The sequence below is a fragment of the Arabidopsis lyrata genome, assembly GCF_000004255.2.
Source record: "Arabidopsis lyrata subsp. lyrata unplaced genomic scaffold ARALYscaffold_8, whole genome shotgun sequence".
In the NCBI taxonomy this organism is placed as follows: domain Eukaryota; kingdom Viridiplantae; phylum Streptophyta; class Magnoliopsida; order Brassicales; family Brassicaceae; genus Arabidopsis; species Arabidopsis lyrata.
In genome coordinates, this window is record NW_003302548.1 from 18,389,028 (window position 1) to 18,409,162 (window position 20,135).

The 20,135-nt window shown below is 39.1% G+C and overlaps 6 protein-coding genes across 8 annotated transcripts; 3 read left to right on the top strand and 3 right to left on the bottom strand.

The window, feature by feature from the left end:
* Positions 1–635: 635 nt before the first annotated feature.
* Positions 636–4,656, top strand: LOC9302315 (probable cyclic nucleotide-gated ion channel 5). 2 transcript variants are annotated; one of them, XM_021025601.1, is made up of 8 exons: positions 636–747; positions 1,056–1,184; positions 1,340–1,922; positions 2,077–2,289; positions 2,690–3,000; positions 3,188–3,299; positions 3,396–3,632; positions 3,802–4,656. In XM_021025601.1, the coding sequence occupies exons 2-8, from the start codon at positions 1,156–1,158 to the stop codon at positions 4,468–4,470; spliced, it is 2,154 nt and encodes a 717-aa protein (XP_020881260.1). In that variant the 5' UTR covers positions 636–747; positions 1,056–1,155; the 3' UTR covers positions 4,471–4,656. The 2 variants fall into 2 exon arrangements, with proteins under 2 accessions (XP_020881260.1, XP_020881266.1); XM_021025607.1 differs by lacking the exon at positions 636–747 and adding an exon at positions 754–859.
* On the top strand, positions 4,563–6,441 carry LOC9300617 (26S proteasome non-ATPase regulatory subunit 9). The gene is made up of 5 exons (XM_021025618.1): positions 4,563–4,939; positions 5,021–5,081; positions 5,417–5,521; positions 5,680–6,031; positions 6,157–6,441. Exons 1-5 carry the CDS (start codon positions 4,583–4,585, stop codon positions 6,176–6,178), a joined length of 897 nt encoding a protein of 298 aa, XP_020881277.1. The 5' UTR covers positions 4,563–4,582; the 3' UTR covers positions 6,179–6,441.
* A 367-nt stretch (positions 6,442–6,808) lies between these two features.
* On the bottom strand, positions 6,809–10,761 carry LOC9300618 (GTPase HflX). The gene is made up of 13 exons (XM_002866195.2): positions 10,336–10,761; positions 9,968–10,110; positions 9,699–9,815; positions 9,301–9,415; positions 9,059–9,196; positions 8,771–8,866; positions 8,568–8,681; positions 8,196–8,264; positions 7,994–8,064; positions 7,808–7,901; positions 7,562–7,690; positions 7,387–7,476; positions 6,809–7,294 (listed from the first exon to the last, which is right to left on the bottom strand). Exons 1-13 carry the CDS (start codon positions 10,669–10,671, stop codon positions 7,181–7,183), a joined length of 1,626 nt encoding a protein of 541 aa, XP_002866241.1. The 5' UTR covers positions 10,672–10,761; the 3' UTR covers positions 6,809–7,180.
* Positions 10,762–11,141: 380 nt separating this feature from the next.
* Positions 11,142–13,440, top strand: LOC9302316 (probable GMP synthase [glutamine-hydrolyzing]). Of its 2 annotated transcripts, XM_021028672.1 has the most exons (6): positions 11,142–11,249; positions 11,480–12,234; positions 12,373–12,430; positions 12,524–12,607; positions 12,708–12,849; positions 13,080–13,440. In XM_021028672.1, exons 2-6 carry the CDS (start codon positions 11,739–11,741, stop codon positions 13,347–13,349), a joined length of 1,050 nt encoding a protein of 349 aa, XP_020884331.1. In that variant the 5' UTR covers positions 11,142–11,249; positions 11,480–11,738; the 3' UTR covers positions 13,350–13,440. The 2 variants fall into 2 exon arrangements, with proteins under 2 accessions (XP_020884331.1, XP_002864542.1); XM_002864496.2 differs by lacking the exon at positions 11,142–11,249 and having other exon boundaries at positions 11,259–12,234.
* LOC9300619 (DNA-directed RNA polymerase subunit 5-like protein 1) lies at positions 13,345–14,392 on the bottom strand. Its single transcript, XM_002866196.2, has 2 exons — positions 13,991–14,392; positions 13,345–13,901 (listed from the first exon to the last, which is right to left on the bottom strand). The coding sequence occupies exons 1-2, from the start codon at positions 14,207–14,209 to the stop codon at positions 13,479–13,481; spliced, it is 642 nt and encodes a 213-aa protein (XP_002866242.1). The 5' UTR covers positions 14,210–14,392; the 3' UTR covers positions 13,345–13,478.
* Positions 14,393–14,488: 96 nt separating this feature from the next.
* On the bottom strand, positions 14,489–18,578 carry LOC9302317 (ubiquitin carboxyl-terminal hydrolase 23). The gene is made up of 10 exons (XM_021028663.1): positions 18,087–18,578; positions 17,876–17,990; positions 17,616–17,726; positions 17,352–17,524; positions 16,956–17,279; positions 16,688–16,813; positions 15,905–16,576; positions 15,227–15,782; positions 14,942–15,032; positions 14,489–14,852 (listed from the first exon to the last, which is right to left on the bottom strand). Exons 1-10 carry the CDS (start codon positions 18,399–18,401, stop codon positions 14,690–14,692), a joined length of 2,646 nt encoding a protein of 881 aa, XP_020884322.1. The 5' UTR covers positions 18,402–18,578; the 3' UTR covers positions 14,489–14,689.
* Between the last annotated feature and the right edge of the window lie 1,557 nt (positions 18,579–20,135).

Sequence of the window (20,135 nt, forward strand, 5' to 3'; positions counted from 1 at the left end):
AAATGCTAGTGTACATATATTGTTTACATGTGTGAAATGTTAAGACACGGTATCCATTTAGTGTACAAACTATATGTACACTTATATCGTATAACTCAACAATTGTTAACAAAGCTGTGTACAAATTTGGTTTACATAGTGCATACAATGTACATATACGGTGTACATATATTTACGTTACGTACACCTACAACATGAACATATATTGTGTTTATTTCAGAAAAGGTGTACAGACATAGTATACTTAATTTAACAATTTGTACAACTGTAAAGTATACACATTAAACCCATTAATCATTTAAAGTAAACAAAAAATGGGCCAACAAACTAATATAAATTAGAATCTTTTTGGGCCAAATAAATCAAATCATTTTAAATGGGCTACAAAAATAATATTAGATCCATTATCACTAAATATGGACCCACCTCAAAAATGTTTTCTCACAACAAAGAAGGATATAATTGTAATTAACACCTAATTTGTTTTTTACCCTATTAGACAAACTTCTCTATCTCACAAACCTTCCAAAAGTGTCTATTCCTCAATTTTTTAAAAAAACTACCTAGTTCTCAGATATCTTTTGAAAAATTACCTACTTTTCTAAAAAGCCCTTTTTTTTTTTTCTCGTGTAAAGTCGATACCACTTGTCTGCTCTGGTCGCTTTATACCCACTTTCATCTTTGTCATGTTCGTAGTTGTTCCTCTGGTTATCCTCATCAACGGGACCTTTGAATTCGTCTAGCCATGTAAGCCTCTGTCTTTGTCTCTTTCTCTTTGCTTCAGCAAGTTCACTTTGATTCACTTCTGTTCTGTTTCTAATTTTGTTCTGAGATTCATTTCTCCTGCGAGAAATCAAAGGTTTGTTCTCTAGCTCTACCTCTCTTAGTTAGTTACTATGTGTCGGTGTCCATCATTCATCAATTTGTTTCCTTTTTTTATCCAGTTGAGTTAAGTCTATCTTCATTTGGCATGTATTTTGACAACTTTATTTGGTTCTTTTTACTTGGGTCTTTCAAAGGTTAAATATTTTAGTCTTATTTTTGGGTTGATGCAGGTTGCTTATAATGATTAGAGTCTGTTAAAGCTGTGTTCTTTCTTCATCGATTTGAGCAATTGATCGTGGAAGGCTCTTGAGTTCCTTATTAGCAGCAATCATGGCAGGCAAACGAGACAATTTTGTGAGGTTAGAGAGATCTGAAGTTTGAATACGAGAAACATATTGATTTGGCAATACTTGTTTCTGATTAGCAGTCATTTTTTGAACTATTGAGTTACTCCTAATTGTTTGCTTGTTGGAGCATAGTAATCTGAAAGTTGTGTTGTTCATACCTTTTATAGGGTGGATGATTTGGACTCTAGGTTACCATCATCATCTGTAGCCTTCCAACAGAACTACGCCTCCAATTTCAGTGGACAACTTCATCCTATTCATGGAGCCAATGACACATCTAGATCCTTCAAGAAAGGTATCCAAAAGGGTTCCAAAGGGCTTAAGTCGATAGGCCGTTCACTCGGTTTCGGTGTTTATCGAGCAGTGTTCCCAGAAGACCTTAAAGTATCTGAAAAGAAGATATTTGATCCTCAGGACAAAATCCTTTTGTATTGCAATAAGTTATTCGTCGCCTCATGTATTCTTTCAGTGTTTGTGGACCCTTTTTTCTTCTATCTTCCTGTGATTAATGCTGAGTCCAAGTGCCTGGGTATTGACAGAAAACTGGCTATCACAGCAAGTACATTGCGGACTTTTATCGATGTGTTTTATCTAGCTCACATGGCTCTCCAGCTCAGAACTGCTTATATTGCACCTTCATCACGGGTCTTTGGGCGAGGTGAACTCGTGATTGATCCTGCACAGATAGCAAAGAGATATTTACAGCGTTGGTTTATCATTGATTTTCTCTCAATACTTCCTGCCCCTCAGGTTGGTTGATATATGTTTAGATCATTTCAGTAATTTGTGTGTTGGAAAACATTATTGCTTAATTTGTTGATAGGATGCATTAGTTGGTGATCAAACATCTCCGTCAAGGGCTTGCTAGTTTTAGCTTTACATTATTCACTTTGTGTATGTGCAGATTGTAGTTTGGAGATTCTTGCAAAGCTCAAACGGATCGGATGTATTGGCTACAAAGCAGGCCTTGCTTTTCATTGTTTTGGTCCAGTATATACCGCGATTCCTACGTGTCTTACCCTTGACGTCAGAATTGAAAAGGACAGCAGGTGTCTTTGCGGAAACGGCTTGGGCTGGTGCCGCTTATTATCTGCTCTTATATATGCTTGCAAGTCACGTGAGTGTATAGCTTTTTCTTTTTAATACATTGCTTTCTAATTCAATGCTTTTCCATTTTACCATGAGTTATGTGACTATGGCACTAAAAGTGCAAAACCAGGAAATAGTTTCATCTCCGTTTCATTGTTGTGAACTTATGTGTTAATATTTAGTTTCATAAGACATCTGAAAGAGCTTATTGAGCTTTCTGGTTAAGCCGTCTCTACTTACTTGTGATGTTCTATGCAATCTTTCCTTTAATCTTAGTTGGTGTTCATGGGATTACAAATGGTCATTTTTTATGACGAGTAACTCTGATTGTATTAGCTTATTGAGTTTGTTTTGTTTATGTACTGTTCAATAATAGTAATGACTTGATAAGTGCTATTTTGATTGAGCTACTGTTTCTTATCTTGCAGATAGTTGGAGCTTTTTGGTACCTTTTAGCCTTGGAACGTAACGACGCCTGCTGGCAGAAGGCCTGTAACGATGCAGGGAATTGCAGCACAGATTTCTTGTACTGTGGCAATCAAAACATGGACGGCTATGCTGTTTGGAACAGAACCAAGGAATCTGTTCTTCAGTCCAAGTGCCGAGCTGACCTCGATGATAATAATCCTCCATTTGACTTTGGGATTTATACACAGGCTTTATCGTCTGGAATTGTCTCGTCTCAAAATTTCATCGTAAAATATTGTTACTGTTTGTGGTGGGGCCTTCAGAACTTGAGGTAACCATGTTAACTCCGTTTGTTCTATCACAAATCAGTCAAAAGTAAAAGAAAAGACTATTTGCTTTGATCTTGCCAATCCTCACAAAACTTAAAAGTTTCAGCTCCTATGATCACATGTTTGCTCAAAGTTAGGCGTCTATGAGTTTCAGATATTCATATAGTACTTTTCATTGTTGCACCACAGTACACTTGGACAAGGGCTTGAAACCAGTACATACCCAATGGAGATTATATTTTCCATAGCGCTCGCCATTTCTGGGTTGATCCTCTTTGCTCTTCTCATCGGAAACATGCAGGTGAGTAATTATGGCGCAACCTTAGCTACTTTCGTGATCAATAAAATTTTCTTGTTAGCTCTTTCAACCATAACAACATTTGCAATCTTGGGACAGACATATCTCCAATCTCTTACCATCCGGCTCGAAGAAATGAGAGTAAAGAGGCGTGACTCAGAACAATGGATGCATCACAGAATGTTACCACAAGATCTTAGGGAGCGTGTGAGGCGCTATGACCAGTATAAATGGTTGGAGACACGTGGTGTAGATGAAGAGTATCTCGTTCAGAATCTCCCCAAGGATCTCCGGAGAGACATCAAGCGGCATCTTTGTCTGGCTTTAGTGCGCAGAGTAAGATCTCTACGCTGTTCCTTATTCGAGCTTCTCATATAGATCACACAACCTTTTGAACATCTAGACCCATTGGATAACAGTCGGCTCATAACTAAACTAGCTTGGTTCATGATACCATTTCTTTTGGACATGCCTGATATTAATGGCGTTTTTACCATACTATTAGGTTCCATTGTTTGAGAGCATGGACGACAAGCTGCTGGATGCGATCTGTATGCGGCTAAAACCATGCTTGTTCACAGAGAGTACCTACTTAGTGCGGGAAGGAGACCCTGTAGACGAGATGCTATTCATAATACGTGGTCGCCTCGAGAGTGTGACAACAGATGGGGGCAGGAGCGGTTTCTTCAACCGCAGTCTCCTGAAAGAAGGAGAATTCTGCGGGGAAGAGCTTCTGACATGGGCATTGGATCCAAAATCAGGTGTAAATCTCCCGTCTTCCACGAGAACTGTGAAAGCTCTGACAGAAGTAGAGGCGTTTGCGCTGACCTCTGAGGAGCTGAAGTTTGTAGCAAGCCAGTTTCGGCGCCTACACAGCAGGCAAGTGCAGCACACATTCAGGTTTTACTCTCACCAATGGAGGAGTTGGGCAGCTTGTTTCATCCAGGCTGCCTGGCGTAGATACTGCAAGAGGAAGAAGATGGAAGAGGCCGAAGCCGAGGCCGCGGCTGTGCCCAGCTCAACCGCTGGACCTTCATACTCCATCGGGGCTGCATTTCTTGCCACTAAGTTTGCGGCTAATGCGCTTCGCACCATTCACAGGAACCGGAACACAAAGATTAGGGATTTGGTGAAGCTGCAGAAGCCTCCCGAGCCTGATTTCACTGCTGACTGATGATTGAGCAGCTTGTAGACATTGCTTGTTTATAATTTATAGGAAGCATTACGATTGACATAAACAAATATTGCATGGCTTTAGAGCTGCTTGTACTGTCTGTAAAATATATATGAAGTGTAGAAACAAAGCGGGAATAGCCGTTAGATGTAATAAATGGACGGCTGAGATCTTACGCCGGTTAAAGAATGGGTCTATTGGGCTTTTAATAATGAATCCCAAAATACAATCACGGTTTCGTGAGAGAGAGGCAAAGAAATTTGCGATTTCGGTGAACTGCGAAAGAATCGATCGGACTTGGAGAAGAGACGCGAGAGGAGAAGAGAAGATGGTTGGCGCGAATCTGAAAGCGGAGACGATGACTCTAATGGACAAGAGAGCAGCCATGGAGACGGAGATGAACTCTATTGTCGAACGTCTCTGCAATCCCGGCGGTCCTGGTCTCTCCGGCAATCTTATCGACTCGGAGGTACTGTATCTGCGTCCCCACTCTTCTCAACTCTTTACTGAGACATCTGGTTGTTTTGATCTTTTTGCTTATTTATGGCAGGGATTTCCTCGGGAAGATATTGACATTCCGGTGGTGAGAGCTGAGCGGCGTCGTCTTGCTGGTGATTTCTCTTTTCTTTTTGTATTTTGCTGAATTAGTCCATAGTTAGGGCGAGATCACAAGTCCAAGGCTAGTTTAAACTTTAGAAACCCTTAGGAAACATAGCAAAAGCATACTGATGATATATATAGTTTGGCTTTTGTCTTGGCTTGAGGTTTATTCAAAGTTTTGTGGGCTAGAGATGAGATTGGAAGGAATCAAGCTTGATTTTGTATTATTAGCATTTTTCATAGAGTGGATGTGTAGCTTCTACGGTGAACCAACTATTAAGTTTGGCACTACTTTTTCAGCTTTGAGTTGGTTTATTTCTCTGAAATAGTTTCTTCACCCACACAGAGTTAAGGAGTGAGCACGGGGAGATAACGGAAAAGATCAATGTGAACATTCAAATCCTTCATTCAGTGAGGCCTACATCTAGAGCTTCATCCACAAAAGATTCAGGTATGACTGGGAATAGAGCTCTAAGCTTGGGTACTCGTTCACTTTGATTTTCTGGTTCTTTGCTTATGCTATGACTGTTAGATGCTCACAGAGGCATTTATAGTTTGGAACCATATGCATAACGTGGGTACAACACTTATGAGTAGGAAATGATGCAGGTCCAGAAGAAACAAGCTTGTCAGGTGCAGTGAATTCTTTATCTGCCTCCATTGAGACATCTGGCTTCAGTGTTACCTCCAGTGCCATGGATGTGGATGTGGTTACTAGTATTCCCTTTGCCATGGTTGATGAGATAAACGAGTCATCTCCAGCAGCAGAGGATGGATTACAGCTTGGAGATCAGGTTTTGAAATTTGGCAACGTGGAGGGTGGTGACAATTTGTTACAAAGGCTTGCCGCTGAAGCTCAGTCTAACCAGGGACAAGCAGTTTCTGTTCAAGTTATGAGGCAAGGTGCAAAAGTCGGCTTATCTGTCACACCAAGGATATGGCAAGGCAGAGGTCTACTGGGGTACATACTGATACTGCTTATGCGTTTCAATAGTTGATCTATTCAGAAAAAGAAGGGAAAAAACATTTCTCCGCATTAACTGATGAATTGTTAACTCTTTCTCATATAATCTTCTGCCATTGCAGGTGCCATTTCCGTTTGGTATGAGCAGCAGATACTTCCTTGGATTATCATCTGGGGGTCTGGATATGGTGAAAGCTTCTGCGAAAGCTGGTGGGTGATGAAGTCAATTTGCAAAGTAGAGAACAGATTTTTCATCTTTTGTATGGAGAAACCAACTAAACAAATAGCATTTGTTCTGTAGCTGAAATAGACAATGAAGAGGCTTCATTACTCATCCTAACAATGGTTTAAGTGGTGGATTAAACAAAGGATAAATAGAATCCCAAATCATTGAGTTTTCTTACCTACTTCACTGGAACCTAATTAAGTTAAGCTGTTGATGATCACTCCACTAAGTATTGGTGGGGTGGTAGCAAAGTCGATCTGGTGAGAAGTTTTGTTATTTTGTATACGTCGCAAGTTTTGATTTTACATTTGTTTGCTATTATTTGCTTTTCTGTTCTCACTGCCTTAACATATAAACGAAGACAAGATTCCACCACCAAAATCGAGACTTGAGTTAAAGATAGATTTTTCTGTCGTATTAGTAGAAACTTGACAGTATGTATTAGCATGCCCTCGCCTTTAGTACAATCAGTTTTGACCGAATGATTTGCTATAAGCTTTGAGAATCTCTTGAGTTTGAGATTAGATTGTTTCCTGAGTCACTGAAAGTGTTGATATGTTAGGTTTGGTATTTCTAAGTAAATCATGTACCAAGCCAGGCGATCGTTTTGGTTAAGTGAAATAGTCATCGCACCTCATGTTTCCTAACCAGAGGCTCTCTGTACAAAAAGGGTTATCACTGTTGAAATGACATTTGCAGTGCCAGTTCAAGATTATCAAGTAAGGTTCAAGCTTATCTTGCTTGTGTCTAGCTGCATTCCTTTCTATCTACGAATATTCCTTACTGTCATTCTTTGAGGTGTATATGTTCAGGAGGTTGTTTCAACTCCTTTTGCTTTCGGATGCTTTGGCGGAACACACACACGTAGCGTCCGATTCTGATCAAAAGGCAGACCTTCAGGTTCTTGCTATGATTCTGCTTCACCCTTTTTGGCTTATGGAAGTATCTTTGACCAAGTGTCTCATAGGTTTAAGCAGCTGTGCAAAACGAAGTGGAACATGAGCCCTGATAAGCGTCCCATTCTCTGTATATTCCTATATACGCAACAAACACAAGACATGAGAATCAAATGAGTTATCTAAATAAAGGAAACCAAAGTAAGATGGTCGGTCATCTATCTACTCACAGTTTCTTTCACCATTCCAACCTTGTGTATGGTGCTTAGAAGGTCCCCCTTATCAAAAGGCAAAAGGGCTTCAACCCAAACCATTGAATCCTGTTACAGAGTTATAAGACTAAATTTCTAATGTGCCACAATCATGAACCAAAAAAGAATCAAAACATTTTGATGAAATGCAAACCTTGAGCTTCTCATGAACAGCATTGCAGAAGTCATCTAGTCCTTCTCCAGTCAGAGCAGATATACAAATTGTATCCCCACTCTTCTCTGCTTCCAGCTTGACCTTTTGAGGATCATCCACTCTATCAACCTAACGAAGGAGTAAATAAAGAGTATTATGGTTATAGTTGTTCCCACGTTATTTTGCAACTACCGCAAGAGACCGAATAGAACTACAATCATATCCGTCTCTACTACTATACATTACCTTATTCCACACGACCAACTTTGGAATTGATGAAACGTCGAGTTCAGACATAACCTTTTCCACAGCTTCTATTTGTTGCTCTGCCAGTGGGTGGCTAAACATTTTACAAGCATAATATCATCAGGAGGTGAAATTATGACATATGACTGATTGACCCAAATTAACCAAGATTTGAAGATACCAAACCTGATGTCAACAACATGCACCAAAAGGCTTGACTCTGCTATTTCTTCAAGTGTTGCTCTGAAAGCAGCAACCTGCAAGACACTTTTCAGCTAAGTTACACACCACGTTAACACAAAGCCTTCTACAATATGGGTATTAACAAAGCAAATGAAGAACATATCCGTTTAAGCTTCTAGTCAAGTTTTGTCCACTAGGACCTTACCAGGGTGGTTGGTAACTTTTGGATAAAACCAACAGTATCCGTGAGAAGAAATTCCTTCCCGTTTTGCATCTGATCAAAAGGGACACGGAAAGAAAATCTCATGTCAAAACTTGACACCACAATAAGTACAACTTTTAGACTATCGCATGTCAATAGCTCAATATCGACATATAGTTTGGTTGAAAGAAAAGTTTCAAGATGGCAGTACATGTTGCACAATACAAATACGTTAAACACATCACATAGAACACGTCGTCCATTAGATAATGTGACTATCAGGAGCTTATGTATGCTTTATGTAGCATATAATAAAAGAAACAACTGTCTCTCGAAAAAGAAGAAACTGCGACCTACTCTTCCAACAAAACTGACCTGAACCCTTCTCGTAGTTGGATCAAGAGTCGCAAACAAACGATTTTCAGCGAGAACATTAGCACCAGTCAATTGGTTTAATAGTGTACTCTTTCCAGCGTTTGTGTAACCAACCTAAAACACAATGGGTATAAAACATTTAGATGTATATTGAAGTGTTAGTCAATGCCTACAAGCCTAAGATACTGTGGTGTAGTACTTACCAAAGATACAACAGGTACTGGTATAGCAACACGCCGGCTTCTATACTGCTTTCGGTGCTTTCTTACAGATTCCAACTCCTTTTTGAGAACTCCAATCTGCCCAATTCAATATGAAAACGTTCAGAATATGCTTCTATCTTAATGGACCGATACAGAAACATCTAAACAAAGGCAGAACTTAAGAAATCATTCATCACAAACAGTGAACACACTATTTCTTGACAAATGAAGCGAGAGCACTAGCAGAAGAGGCTAAGAACTGCAGAACTATATATACTTTTTACTTACTTGAGTCCGCAAGATTCGCTTATCAACTTCAATTTGTTTTTCTCCCATGCCTTTCACTTGTCCACCAGATTGACGCTCAAGGTGAGTCCACATTCTAGTTAATCGTGGTAACTGGTACTCCATTTGTGCTAGAGCAACCTGGAAACAATTAAAAATTGAGCCAATGTTTTACATGGTTTCTGACAAGAGCATTATTAAAAAAAATTTACAACTATCATCTCTATTTGTATGCTTTATCTTGCCTGCAAGGCTGCTTCATGAGTTGCAGCCCTTTGGTTAAAAATGTCCAAGATAAGGGCGGTGCGGTCACAAACTCGAACATCCCCACCAAAGGCCTTTTCCAGGTTACGCAATTGCCTGAAATTTAACATATAATAAGAAAATGAAACACATACTCAATTCACATGTTGACAACTAGTTTTGAAACAAACAAGAGTATGAAACTCCTACATACTCCAACAATCCAATGGCTACTATAGTAGATATTATTCAGCTGAATGACCAAGACAAGCTACACTTTATTGAAAGAATAAACATAGTAGCTCGCGGAACAAAACTGGTTTAAACTTATAACTTTGGGTGTCAGGAAACTTCAAGAGCACATGTTTACACTAAAACAAAAGTTACACAGAAACGTTACCCAGGTGAAAGTTCATCGTCAAATATCACGGTCTCAACGTCCAATGCATTAATAGCACTTTTTATCTCTGCGACCTTTCCTGATCCAATGTATGTTCTAGGATTTGGGGACGCAAGCCTGTGGTATACCATAGGACAATCATTGTATTTAGCATCTACCGTAAAATAACATGGCAGCAGAAACAAAATAAACAACTACTAGATCACAGGGGACCAAGAATCCAATCACATCCTTAAGTAGCAATACACAGATAACTAGAAACTACTAACTTTTGATAAGTAGAACCAACCACCGCAAGCCCAGCAGTATCCGCAAGCTGTTCTAGTTCCTCAAGGGACTCCTCTATATTAAACAAACATTCTCCATCACCCTTTCTTTCCACGCCCACTAGATATGCCTTCTCTTCAAAAATCTGAAAATTACAAATAAAGTATCCTTCTTCAATACTTAAAAACAGAAATACGAACACAACAATCCTTTCTAGAGACTAATTTGATGCTCAGGCAAATCTATATACCAGTTTCTTCGAATTTAGAAAAGTAAGTACTTTTCTCCGTTTCCGAGAAACATCTTATGAACGAAAACGTTATCCACAAAATGGTGACGAAGAAGAGAAGATATAATAAGTTAAAGCAACCTCCTTTCCATTTCTGAGCTTGAATCTATCGTCCAAGCTCTCTTCATCTCCTTTTTTCTTCCTCAACATTTTAGATGGAGAAGCAGTCGTTTCCTTGTCGAAATTTGGCTCCTCCTCTGTAGGTAATTCGAGAACTTGAGGGATTTCATCTTCCTCAACAGTTTCCTCCAACTGGAGACCATGTTGAGTAAGGTTACAAGATAATCTCCACGAATAGCAGTTGGCATGAAGACGAGAGAGTGGAAGAGAAACAATAGGACGACTGGGTTTAGGTTTAGCGTTTGCGTGCCACTGAAGTTTGAAAATTGGAGAAGAAGAAAGGTAAAACGAGCTCATGGTGGAGATTGAAGGAGCATTTGAGAGATTGAGTGTGTGGAAATGAGTTCATGGTGAAGAAGAAGAAGTGAGTTCTACTACCTGCCGTTTTATCTGAATCCTTCAATGCACTGCTTGCCGTTTTTTTATTTTATTTTTGAGTTTTGTTTGGTTACTAGATTAGCTGTATCTTGTCCATGGACAACATTATTGATCCATAAATCTAAGCAGGGCCGGCCCATGGATAAAGCCAGGGCTTTAGGCATTAAATAATTATAAGTAGTTTTAGGGGCATCAATTTTTAAAATGTTACTGTGGTCTAATGGTTAGATTGAAGTCTTTTGTTGTACAGGTCACGGTTTCGAATCTCATACATGTTAAAATTTGTATTTTTTTTTTTTATAACAGCTTTTGTTAATGGGCCAAATTTTTTTTGCTTTAGGCACTCAAATAGTTTGGGCAGCCCTGAATCTAAGTTTATTTATTATATGACTTGCATTTTTTGTTTGCTTTCTCTTTCCTCTTGATTTTCTTGGGAAGAAGAAACTCATGGGAATTTTCAGGAATTTTGTCAGCCATTTGAGAAACCACTAAATTAGGTGTGCAAAAATCCTTTCTTTTTTTTTATTGTCAAGTCAAATGTGTTCTTTCTCTCTAGTTTATTCACAAATGCAGGCTTGTTTCTGTCGGTTTCCAGGAAGCTTATTTATAATCTGAATCATTGACGTTGCTTTTTATGTTACTTCTGTCTGTTTGTGAAAACAAGAACCCTAAATTTGTCTGGAAAGGAAGCTTTTTTATTGATGCTTATGCTCTGTTTACTTTGTAGAGCTTCAAAAACTTCGAGAGGAATGAGTGTTTCTGTGATTTCCAAGAGAGTTTTGGTTCGTTGACTGAGTTAGTTTTAGTTTTAGAGATCTAGCAACTGAAAGCTGGCTACTGTTTGTGATTCCTCTCGATGGCGATGATGTTCGTGTGGAAAAAGTATGGCCTGTTTCAGATGTTTCTCTGTTGATTAAAGTTATAAAAAGAGAGCCAAGGGTCAGAAATCAGGTCACAGGCTCGTGAAAGCTGTTTGAGTCAAACCCATGACTAGTTCTCCTAGAGTTCAGTCCATGAATGTGGCTGAAGCAGAGGCCAGGTCAACTATGGGGACTGCTGCTGCTAAAAAGGCTAATCCTTTCATCACACACAAAGCTGTATCAAAGTCACTGAGAAAGCTTGAAAGATCATCATCTGGGCTCACTGGATCAGATGAGAAAACATCATATGCTACACCAACAGAAACTTTGTCTTCTTCTTCTTCTCAGAAGCATACTCTTAATGCGGCTTCTATACTACGACGGCATGAGCAGAACCTAAATTCTAATCTGTCATTGAATGCATCATTTTCATCTGATGCCTCCATGGACTCGTTCCACAGCCGAGCATCAACGGGTCGGTTGATAAGATCCTATAGTGTTGGAAGTAGAAGTAAGTCTTACCCTTCCAAGCCAAGAAGTGTTGTCTCTGAAGGTGCTTTGGATTCACCACCTAGTGGTTCAGAGACTAAGAAGAGGTGTGCTTGGGTGACATCAAACTCCGGTCAGTTTCTTACTCTTGTCTACATTCAGGTGTCAGTTTCTTACTCTTGTCTACATTCAGGTGTAGATGGATGTACACAATCATCGACTTTCTTTCAAAGATCTCTATATTGACTGTTTTTTTGTATGAAAACGCCAGATCCATGCTATATTGTTTTCCATGATGAAGAATGGGGTGTGCCAGTTCACGATGACAAGTACGGTTCAAAGTTTTTCTCACTTGTGTATATCTGCACTCTTTTTGATTGATTAAAATTCCTCACTATCATTCTTTGGTGGTGTATGTTCAGGAGGTTGTTTGAACTCCTTGTGCTTTCGGGTGCTTTGGCCGAACACACATGGCCTATGATACTGAGCAAGAGGCAGACCTTCAGGTTCTTGCTATGATTCTGGTTCACTCTTTTTTGCATGGACGAATCACTCATTTCATTGAAGCAGTACAATCTATTTTCTTATGAAACGTGTGGAATGCAGGGAAGTTTTTGCTGATTTTGACCCCAATGCCATTGTGAAAATCAATGAGAAGAAGCTAATCGGTCCAGGAAGCCCTGCAAGCACTTTGTTGTCTGATCTTAAGCTAAGGGGCGTCATAGAGAATGCGCGTCAGATACTTAAGGTAGACCTCTCTTCCACCCTTGGTTGGTTGCTCAAGAGACCCAATTTTGAGCTCATTGATTCAAAACCTTGCAAAAGTCTGGATATTCTAGAAGTTTTCAAAGTATTATTGTTTCAAGATTCAATCAAAAGAAGATCAAGTCTGGACAGATAGACTTGTTGCACATAATGGGAAACGAAAGCAACTGTTCATTGCAGTCAGATTGATGAATGCTCAATCTCTTTTGGCAGGTGATAGAAGAATATGGGTCATTTGACAAGTATATATGGAGTTTTGTGAAGAATAAGGCGATTGTAAGCAAGTTCAGGTACCAGCGACAAGTACCTGCAAAAACTCCAAAAGCAGAAGTGATAAGCAAAGATCTAGTGAGAAGAGGGTTCCGCAGCGTAGGACCAACTGTGGTTTACTCCTTCATGCAGGCAGCAGGGGTAACAAACGATCATCTCACCAGTTGTTTCAGGTTCCACCATTGTATATTCGAACAAGAAAGGTATGTCTGAAAAGAGGGACTTCTTTTTAACTTGTTAAGAAGCCTCTTTTATGTTTTGTAAAGCCTCCAATTTGAGTCTATTATTAGTATTCAAAACAATGTTTGTAAATTGCAAAACAAAAGAAACAGTGGATACGAATCAAACAGCAAATCGGTAGGTATAATAGTCCAGAGAAGTAACGTCGCTTCGTCTGATCTTGACAATTTGTCCTCGCTTGAGTCCATAGTATCTGGCAAGAGGATCAGAGACAAGGATGCGAGGCAACTGTGTGTCTTGAACTGTGTATGTTTTGAGTAATTCCTTCTTGGCTTGATCGTCGAGTACATAGTACTTGTTGATGAGTTTATGCTCAGTGATGTTGGTCACCAGTTCGGCTTCCTCAAAGACTTCAATAGTTAGAATCTTGTTAAGCTCTGATATGGCCATTCTAGCTGGACCAGTTATGGGCATTGGAACAACTACGATCCCTCGAGGAACTTTATCGTCTCGCATCTTTATTGCCACTTCCTTCTTAATCACTGGGACTCCCACCTTAGGGCCTTCCGGGTAGAATACATAAATCTGCAGCGAGTCATAGATGAGACAAGTTTCAGCAATGGATCAAAAGCTTACATACAACTTTATGACATGTTCTTCATATATGTACGTACCTTGTCGGCTGGATTTGGCCCCTTATTGGCAGCGACGAAAAGAGCTTCTTTGTTCACTTTGTTCATATTGTTCATAGGTTTACAAAATCTCTGAACAAACTCTTCTCTTTTCAAGTTCAAATCAGATTCTTCTATAGTATAACCTCGATCCCTCAGCATCTGAAGCACCGTGCGACGCACCTTGAAAAGCCTCGTGATTTCATCATCCAAGTCAGACATTCTCTCCTAAATCTTGGTTTTTTTTTTATTTTGCCGGCGAGGAAGAATGAGAAGAGTGAGGTTTTACTAGGGTTTAGGGACTTATAAGTTTATAACTGCAGTATTGGTATTATACTATTATAGCATGTTATATATATAATGATTTAGATCTTCAGTTATATGAGATGAATATCTTAAGAGCTGACACAGACGTTATTGTCTTTTCCTCAAAATCTTTGTGCTCAGATACTTTTTCAGACATCGTGCAATAAAATTGCCTGAAAATCAAGAGACAAGAAAGATAATGTAAATAGTAATCTCACTCAAAAAACAGGGGATAGGGTCTCTGTGTTTATCACAAACGGAACAAAACTGAGAGGAAAAGAGATAAACGAACAATATCTAATGTCTATAGCCTATCTTTTCCTCTTCTGTTAACATTACTTTACGCCAAATACAGTAACATGTGGATGACATATATCTATAGATTATGGTCCTTATTCATATCCTGTAGGCTGTCTTTGCAGTAGTTATGCGTTGTGTCCATTTCTTCTTTGTCTCTGTTTGTCTCTTCGATGCAAGCATCTGGAACGGGTTCGGCCCTCCATAGCTCTCCTCTTTAATCCTTATCTTCTTTTTTTTCCCTCTGTCATATTCTTCATCCCTGCCACATATTCCAATACCAATTCTGTGTAAGCTAATTGCCTAATTTCAGTATATAACTAAACCCTTAGCAAATAACCCAACACTCACCACTCATCTGCTACATAACCGATGCTGCTCGTGCCTACACTCTTTGATCCCATCTTCGCAGAAGCTGAAAATTCCTCATCCCATTTGGCAACTGCAATAGTTACAAGATTCAATACAATAAAACAATCACATGTAATAAGCCCTTGCTCTAAGGAATGGAAGTTTGATTGCTGCCAGTTACAAAAATTTTATCACCAGTGTTTGATAATGGCCAATGAATGGAAGTTCATTATCAGTAGTAATTAACATGGTCAAAGTAATAAGTTGAGAAAAGAGATAACTTACCCACTGTCTCTGGCACACCCCGTGTGAGAATATTCACAGCTTCTTTCTGTAACAAAATTGAGGACTCTCTCTTTCTTTTGGCAATTTGGCTTGCTTCAGACAAGTCAGAATTTCCAGCGGGTTGCTGTTGGTCTGACGCAACAGCACCATTTTGATCACTCTGGGCACTGATACTTGTATCTTTTCCATGCAAGCAAGCAGAGCCAGAAGCAACTTCGTTAGTTATCTGTGAAGTGGAATGCTCTTGATCTGTAGAGCTTTTCTTGGAAAGGAGCTCCTCAGAGATAATCTTGACAGCTAGGGTACTACTTAATCTTTCCCTTTTCTGTACATTCTTTTTTCGTAAGCCCAGGGCCAGCTTAAAAAACTTAAACTCCACCTTCAGAGTTTTCATTTTACGCTTGCGAATCTTTCTTGGTGTGGTGCGAGTCTCCCTCTCGGAAGTTGACTTCAACGGCTTAATTGAAGTGGCCGATTCTTCCGGGTGATGTCCCATAGTTTGATTAATAAGAACAGCTTCTTCAATAGGTGAATTACCAATTGACACGTTTTTCACCTGTACCAGTAGCGTCATGCAAGTTAGAGTATCCCTTTAATAAAGATGTTATAGCGTCATGCAAGTTAGAGTAGCGCCATAAGACAAGATGCTCACAAGTGATAGTATAATTGTAAACTTACCTTCAGTGAATTAGCAGGCTCGTTCAAATTGTTAACAGAATCCTTCTCTTCAACACTATTTTCAGCTTTAGCTCCAGAGGCAGGCAATTTTAAAAGTATCTGAGCATTTGTGCTTCCATCCAAGAGAGGTGACACCTTCCCTGGTAATGTTGGGCATGCAGCCTTTGAATCCTCCTTTACCAAATATCCTTCCCCATTAGCCTGCGGAAGTGGCACTTCCTTTTGCAAGGTCTCTTTGGTATTTAAGTCTTTCTGAACTAATACAGTAGGAGCAGCTAGATCACAAGTTTTTACGGGTGTTGAACCATTTTCCATCTTAAGGATCTCTTTTGCCTCCACACTACTTATGAGATTGTTCTGAGTCTCTTTGGCATTTAAATCTTTCTGAGTTAAGACAGCAGGAGCACTTGGATCACATGATTTCAAAGGTGCTAAACCATTGGCAACAAGAGCGTCAAACCCACATTCTTTGGTGACTGTTGAGCCATTCACTTGATCTTTTATGTTAGAAGATACGATCAAAGAAGCTCTGTTTGTGGCAAAGCTTTCTTTCGAAGTCTCTTTCTTAACCACTGGGACTGAATTCTTAGGGACCGCATTTCGTCTATCACGGACATAGAATAGCATATATGCCTTCTGATTGAAGACAGTCTTCTCACTAACTTGGAGAACCTACAACAACAAATTAACAATTTGCCACCTCAACACAGACTTATGTAAAGAAAAACTACAGTATCAAACCAAAGTTTTTGCAGTCCAGAAAAGTAGAACGCTGCTACTTACCCTATTGTCGTCAAGGGAATACCACATGCCACTTGATGTGCGAACAAAGCATGCATAGTGACCAGAATGGCTGCTTCGACCATAATGAACTAACACACCATATAGGGTGTACTTCAAATTACCTTCCTGTTCAACACAAGTATTGAATTTGTTATAAAGAGAACCATGAAGCTTAAAGATTAAAAAAATACATGAACACAATCATCTAAACAACTATAAGAACAGGTCAAATCCATGAAATATAGAGAACAAGAAGAAGCCCACTTACATGGGGACCACTGACAAAAGGTTTCATGTCAATTGCAGAGGCAAAGTCGACTTTCCTGTCGATTTTTTCGGATCTGTGTGCTTCAAACCGCTTAAGATGTATAGTAAGAACATAAGGTGCTTTAGAAACAGTTAGCTGTTTTCTAGCCTTAACTTTCTGCTTGCATCTTTCACATTGGTAAACCTTTGAACCATCATCTAAGAGCTCAACAGCAGTAAAACGTGAAAGTGCTCTCTGCAATGAATCTGCCTTCGAAATGTCTAGACTTAGGTCAAGAAATGGATCAAACTTGTTGGAGCAATGGGAACATTGCTCGCATTTCACCTGAATTGAAAAGGAAAATATTAGAGCATGTCAAGGATGTAAGTAAGACTTCCTGAACCAAAGAAAATTTACCTGACTTCTAAGGCTACCACCAAAAATATTGTGGACCAAACTTCTCCTGTAAGCATCAGAGGATTCACTTGGTACACCAGAGGGCAGACTACACTTGTGCATGCATTCAAGCAAATTGATCATGTACTCATGTGCATCCTCCTGCCGGCAATTTCTGAAGTTTCGGGATATGCCTACCCAATCAGATGAGAATCCTCATTAGTCTGATTAATAAGCCAAAGTTGGCACACAATAGTGTAAGCCAGAAAGGTCTGAGATGCATACATCGCAAGTTTGAGACCAAATCCTTTGGTGCTAATATTCTGCCAGTAGCTTGACGGGCAGTCCTGACATGTTTCTGGATCGCACATAAAGCACAGAATCCAGCAACATGACCTACACAAACGAATTCAGATGAACACTGAATCAGACATTGCAAACAACACTACCACACCCACACATTAATCTAAAAACAGCAGACATAAGTGCTCTGGCTGATCAACAATCAACAAAATTTAACATTTCAAGCATCTAAAGCAACTTACAATATTTCTGATGTGCAGCGGTTTGAAGAGTAGCAGCTAAAGGCTCAGTGTATGTCAAACATTGCAATACCGAGTTAAGAAAACATGTATTCCCGAGATTCTGCAAACCCGCACCCTACAAAATCACAAACACCGTTCACATATCAACAAAACCAATAAGAATTCTGACAAGTACAGATAAAAAGGAAGCATTTTTAGGCTAAGCACTCACGATTTTGCGGAAGGTAATGCTGAAAGTAAGCTCGGGATCGAACCCATGTTCCTTCAAATCGGAGCCGTCGGGTTTCTTAACGGACGGAGCAGATAACACTCGATTGTTACCGGAGCAGGGATTCAAAGTCTCGATCTTAAAATCGGAACGCCCATTAGAGAAACCATTGAAGGGTTTCCTTGCAGGGTGAAATTCGATCTTTCTGAACACAGCGGAAGCGGTAGACGAAGCAACAGCGCAAGATCCGTTATTGTTCGACGACGGATCCCGATCCGTTTGGATCCTGAATTCGGTGCTGCTCGTAGCAACCTCCATTCACCAAATCCAGAGGAATCAACAATCCGTGGATAGAGAGAAGACACGGCTTTGTGATTGTCGGGAACAGAAATTGTGTAAATGAAGAAGAAAAAGAAGAAGAAAGCTTTTGCGGCGATGTGTGAAAGAGAGTGGCAGCTGCAACGCACTATTAAACCCTAGCAAAGACCCAGCCCCCGATATTACTTGGCCACTTATTTTATTTTTTTATTTTTAATAATTTTTCATTCATACAAAACAAAAGACAGGACACAAGTTTATGTTTCTGTTACGGTGGTCTCTACCGCGCCTGATTATTTCCCGGGAAATTAACAGATTATAGCCTAGACCCTAGACCTAAATTAAGGGAGGTTGAATTCAAATCAATAGATAGCAAAATTTTATTATTTTTAATAACCATTAACATAAATCACTTAACATTGAATAATACTTACATGTAATGGAATAAAAAATCAATAGATAATTCAAATTTAACCTAATGGGAAAGATATTTAAAAAGAATAATATGTAATGCTAATGCCTAACTGAATAACATTAGTACTATTTAAAAAAAAAAAATCAGTCAAATTTAATTATATTCCTTCCTTCCATAACCCCTAACGGGCCTAAATTAAAAGCCCATTAATATGAGTGGCAATTTGTCTAGAAGTTTGGAACTAAGGAGACACTGGATTGGGCTAATTTCTATGAGGAGTAAACCCAGTTTTGAGGCTAAATATATAAACCCACAAGTTGCAAACTGGTGCTGACTGCTACCATTAATAAAATATGTAAAAGTTTCTATTTAAATCTATTTTTTGACATTGGCAAACAAAAAAGCAATTAATAAAGAACTATATTTACTGCAGAAATCTGAAATCTTTCAAAAATATAAAATTATGAATCAACTTTTTAAATTAAAGAAAGAAAAAAATAAAGGTAAATAGAAAAAGAAAAAGTAGAGGAATTGCATGGAATAAAAAATAAAAAAATACTAGCAGACACCTATTGTAAATTGGTAAACATGTGTAAAAGGATCCCGAGTCGGTGAAGACTCCAAAGTACGTTTGTATTTATAAATATTTCAGACTAATGAATTGGTGGGATTCAATATCTATCTAATCCCCATAAGATACGCCCATTATTGAAACCATGGCCCATTCATCTAGTATTTGTTTTTTATGTGACCGTTATTACTCATTTGTCTCATTCTTAAATTAGTGAATGATAAATAAAGATCGTGTGTGTGATGGTTTTAGGTAAATGTCACTCAAAAGCAACAACTTTTTTGATAAAAGAAACATATATGTCCGTTGCTCCAACGACTCGTTGCCACGGTGGTTTGGCTAACTCCAAATTTTAATACGTAATGATTCGCAAAAGAAGTAGAAAACAAAATGTATTTTGTATAAAGTCTATCTATAAAGAGAGAGAATGTGCATGAAAATACGAAAGACAGAGAGAGGGGAAAACAACGAAGCAGGTGGCATAGGGAGAAGTGCCATGAGTCACGTGCCCTCCCACTCAACCACGTGCCGTCTAAGCAATCCCAATCCAACTCCGATTCGTGTTCTAATTTTCATTGGGGTCTAAACTTGATTAGTAGTATATACTTAGTACTAGTATAGTAGTATGTAATTAATTAATTAGTGTAATTACTAATTAGACACGCGCACACACGCAGTTCCAAATTTCATTGGAGTCTAAACTTGGCATTTGTACTACGGGGACCAAGATCCGTTATAGCTGTTAATT

What these genes read in the sequence shown, in the direction of transcription:
- LOC9300618 (XM_002866195.2), bottom strand. Translation starts at nt 10,671, where the DNA reads ATGAGCTCGTTTTACCTTTCTTCTTCTCCAATTTTCAAACTTCAGTGG. An exon ending in CAGTACCTGTTGTATCTTTG is followed by an intron (nt 8,682 to 8,770) that starts GTAAGTACTACA and finishes ATTGTGTTTTAG; the next exon opens with GTTGGTTACACAAACGCTGG. An exon ending in TTGGAATGGTGAAAGAAACT is followed by an intron (nt 7,295 to 7,386) that starts GTGAGTAGATAG and finishes TTGCGTATATAG; the next exon opens with GAATATACAGAGAATGGGAC.
- LOC9302317 (XM_021028663.1), bottom strand. Translation starts at nt 18,401, where the DNA reads ATGGAGGTTGCTACGAGCAGCACCGAATTCAGGATCCAAACGGATCGG. An exon ending in CGCTGCACATCAGAAATATT is followed by an intron (nt 17,727 to 17,875) that starts GTAAGTTGCTTT and finishes TCGTTTGTGTAG; the next exon opens with GTCATGTTGCTGGATTCTGT. An exon ending in CTTTTGTCAGTGGTCCCCAT is followed by an intron (nt 16,814 to 16,955) that starts GTAAGTGGGCTT and finishes TGTGTTGAACAG; the next exon opens with GAAGGTAATTTGAAGTACAC.
- LOC9300619 (XM_002866196.2), bottom strand. Translation starts at nt 14,209, where the DNA reads ATGTCTGACTTGGATGATGAAATCACGAGGCTTTTCAAGGTGCGTCGC. An exon ending in GGCCAAATCCAGCCGACAAG is followed by an intron (nt 13,902 to 13,990) that starts GTACGTACATAT and finishes GACTCGCTGCAG; the next exon opens with ATTTATGTATTCTACCCGGA.
- LOC9302315 (XM_021025601.1), top strand. Translation starts at nt 1,156, where the DNA reads ATGGCAGGCAAACGAGACAATTTTGTGAG. An exon ending in CAATACTTCCTGCCCCTCAG is followed by an intron (nt 1,923 to 2,076) that starts GTTGGTTGATAT and finishes GTGTATGTGCAG; the next exon opens with ATTGTAGTTTGGAGATTCTT. An exon ending in TGGGGCCTTCAGAACTTGAG is followed by an intron (nt 3,001 to 3,187) that starts GTAACCATGTTA and finishes GTTGCACCACAG; the next exon opens with TACACTTGGACAAGGGCTTG.
- LOC9300617 (XM_021025618.1), top strand. Translation starts at nt 4,583, where the DNA reads ATGAAGTGTAGAAACAAAGCGGGAATAGCCGTTAGATGTAATAAATGG. An exon ending in GCAATCTTATCGACTCGGAG is followed by an intron (nt 4,940 to 5,020) that starts GTACTGTATCTG and finishes TATTTATGGCAG; the next exon opens with GGATTTCCTCGGGAAGATAT. An exon ending in TGAGCGGCGTCGTCTTGCTG is followed by an intron (nt 5,082 to 5,416) that starts GTGATTTCTCTT and finishes TCACCCACACAG; the next exon opens with AGTTAAGGAGTGAGCACGGG.
- LOC9302316 (XM_021028672.1), top strand. Translation starts at nt 11,739, where the DNA reads ATGACTAGTTCTCCTAGAGTTCAGTCCATGAATGTGGCTGAAGCAGAG. An exon ending in GTGCCAGTTCACGATGACAA is followed by an intron (nt 12,431 to 12,523) that starts GTACGGTTCAAA and finishes GTGTATGTTCAG; the next exon opens with GAGGTTGTTTGAACTCCTTG. An exon ending in ATGCGCGTCAGATACTTAAG is followed by an intron (nt 12,850 to 13,079) that starts GTAGACCTCTCT and finishes CTCTTTTGGCAG; the next exon opens with GTGATAGAAGAATATGGGTC.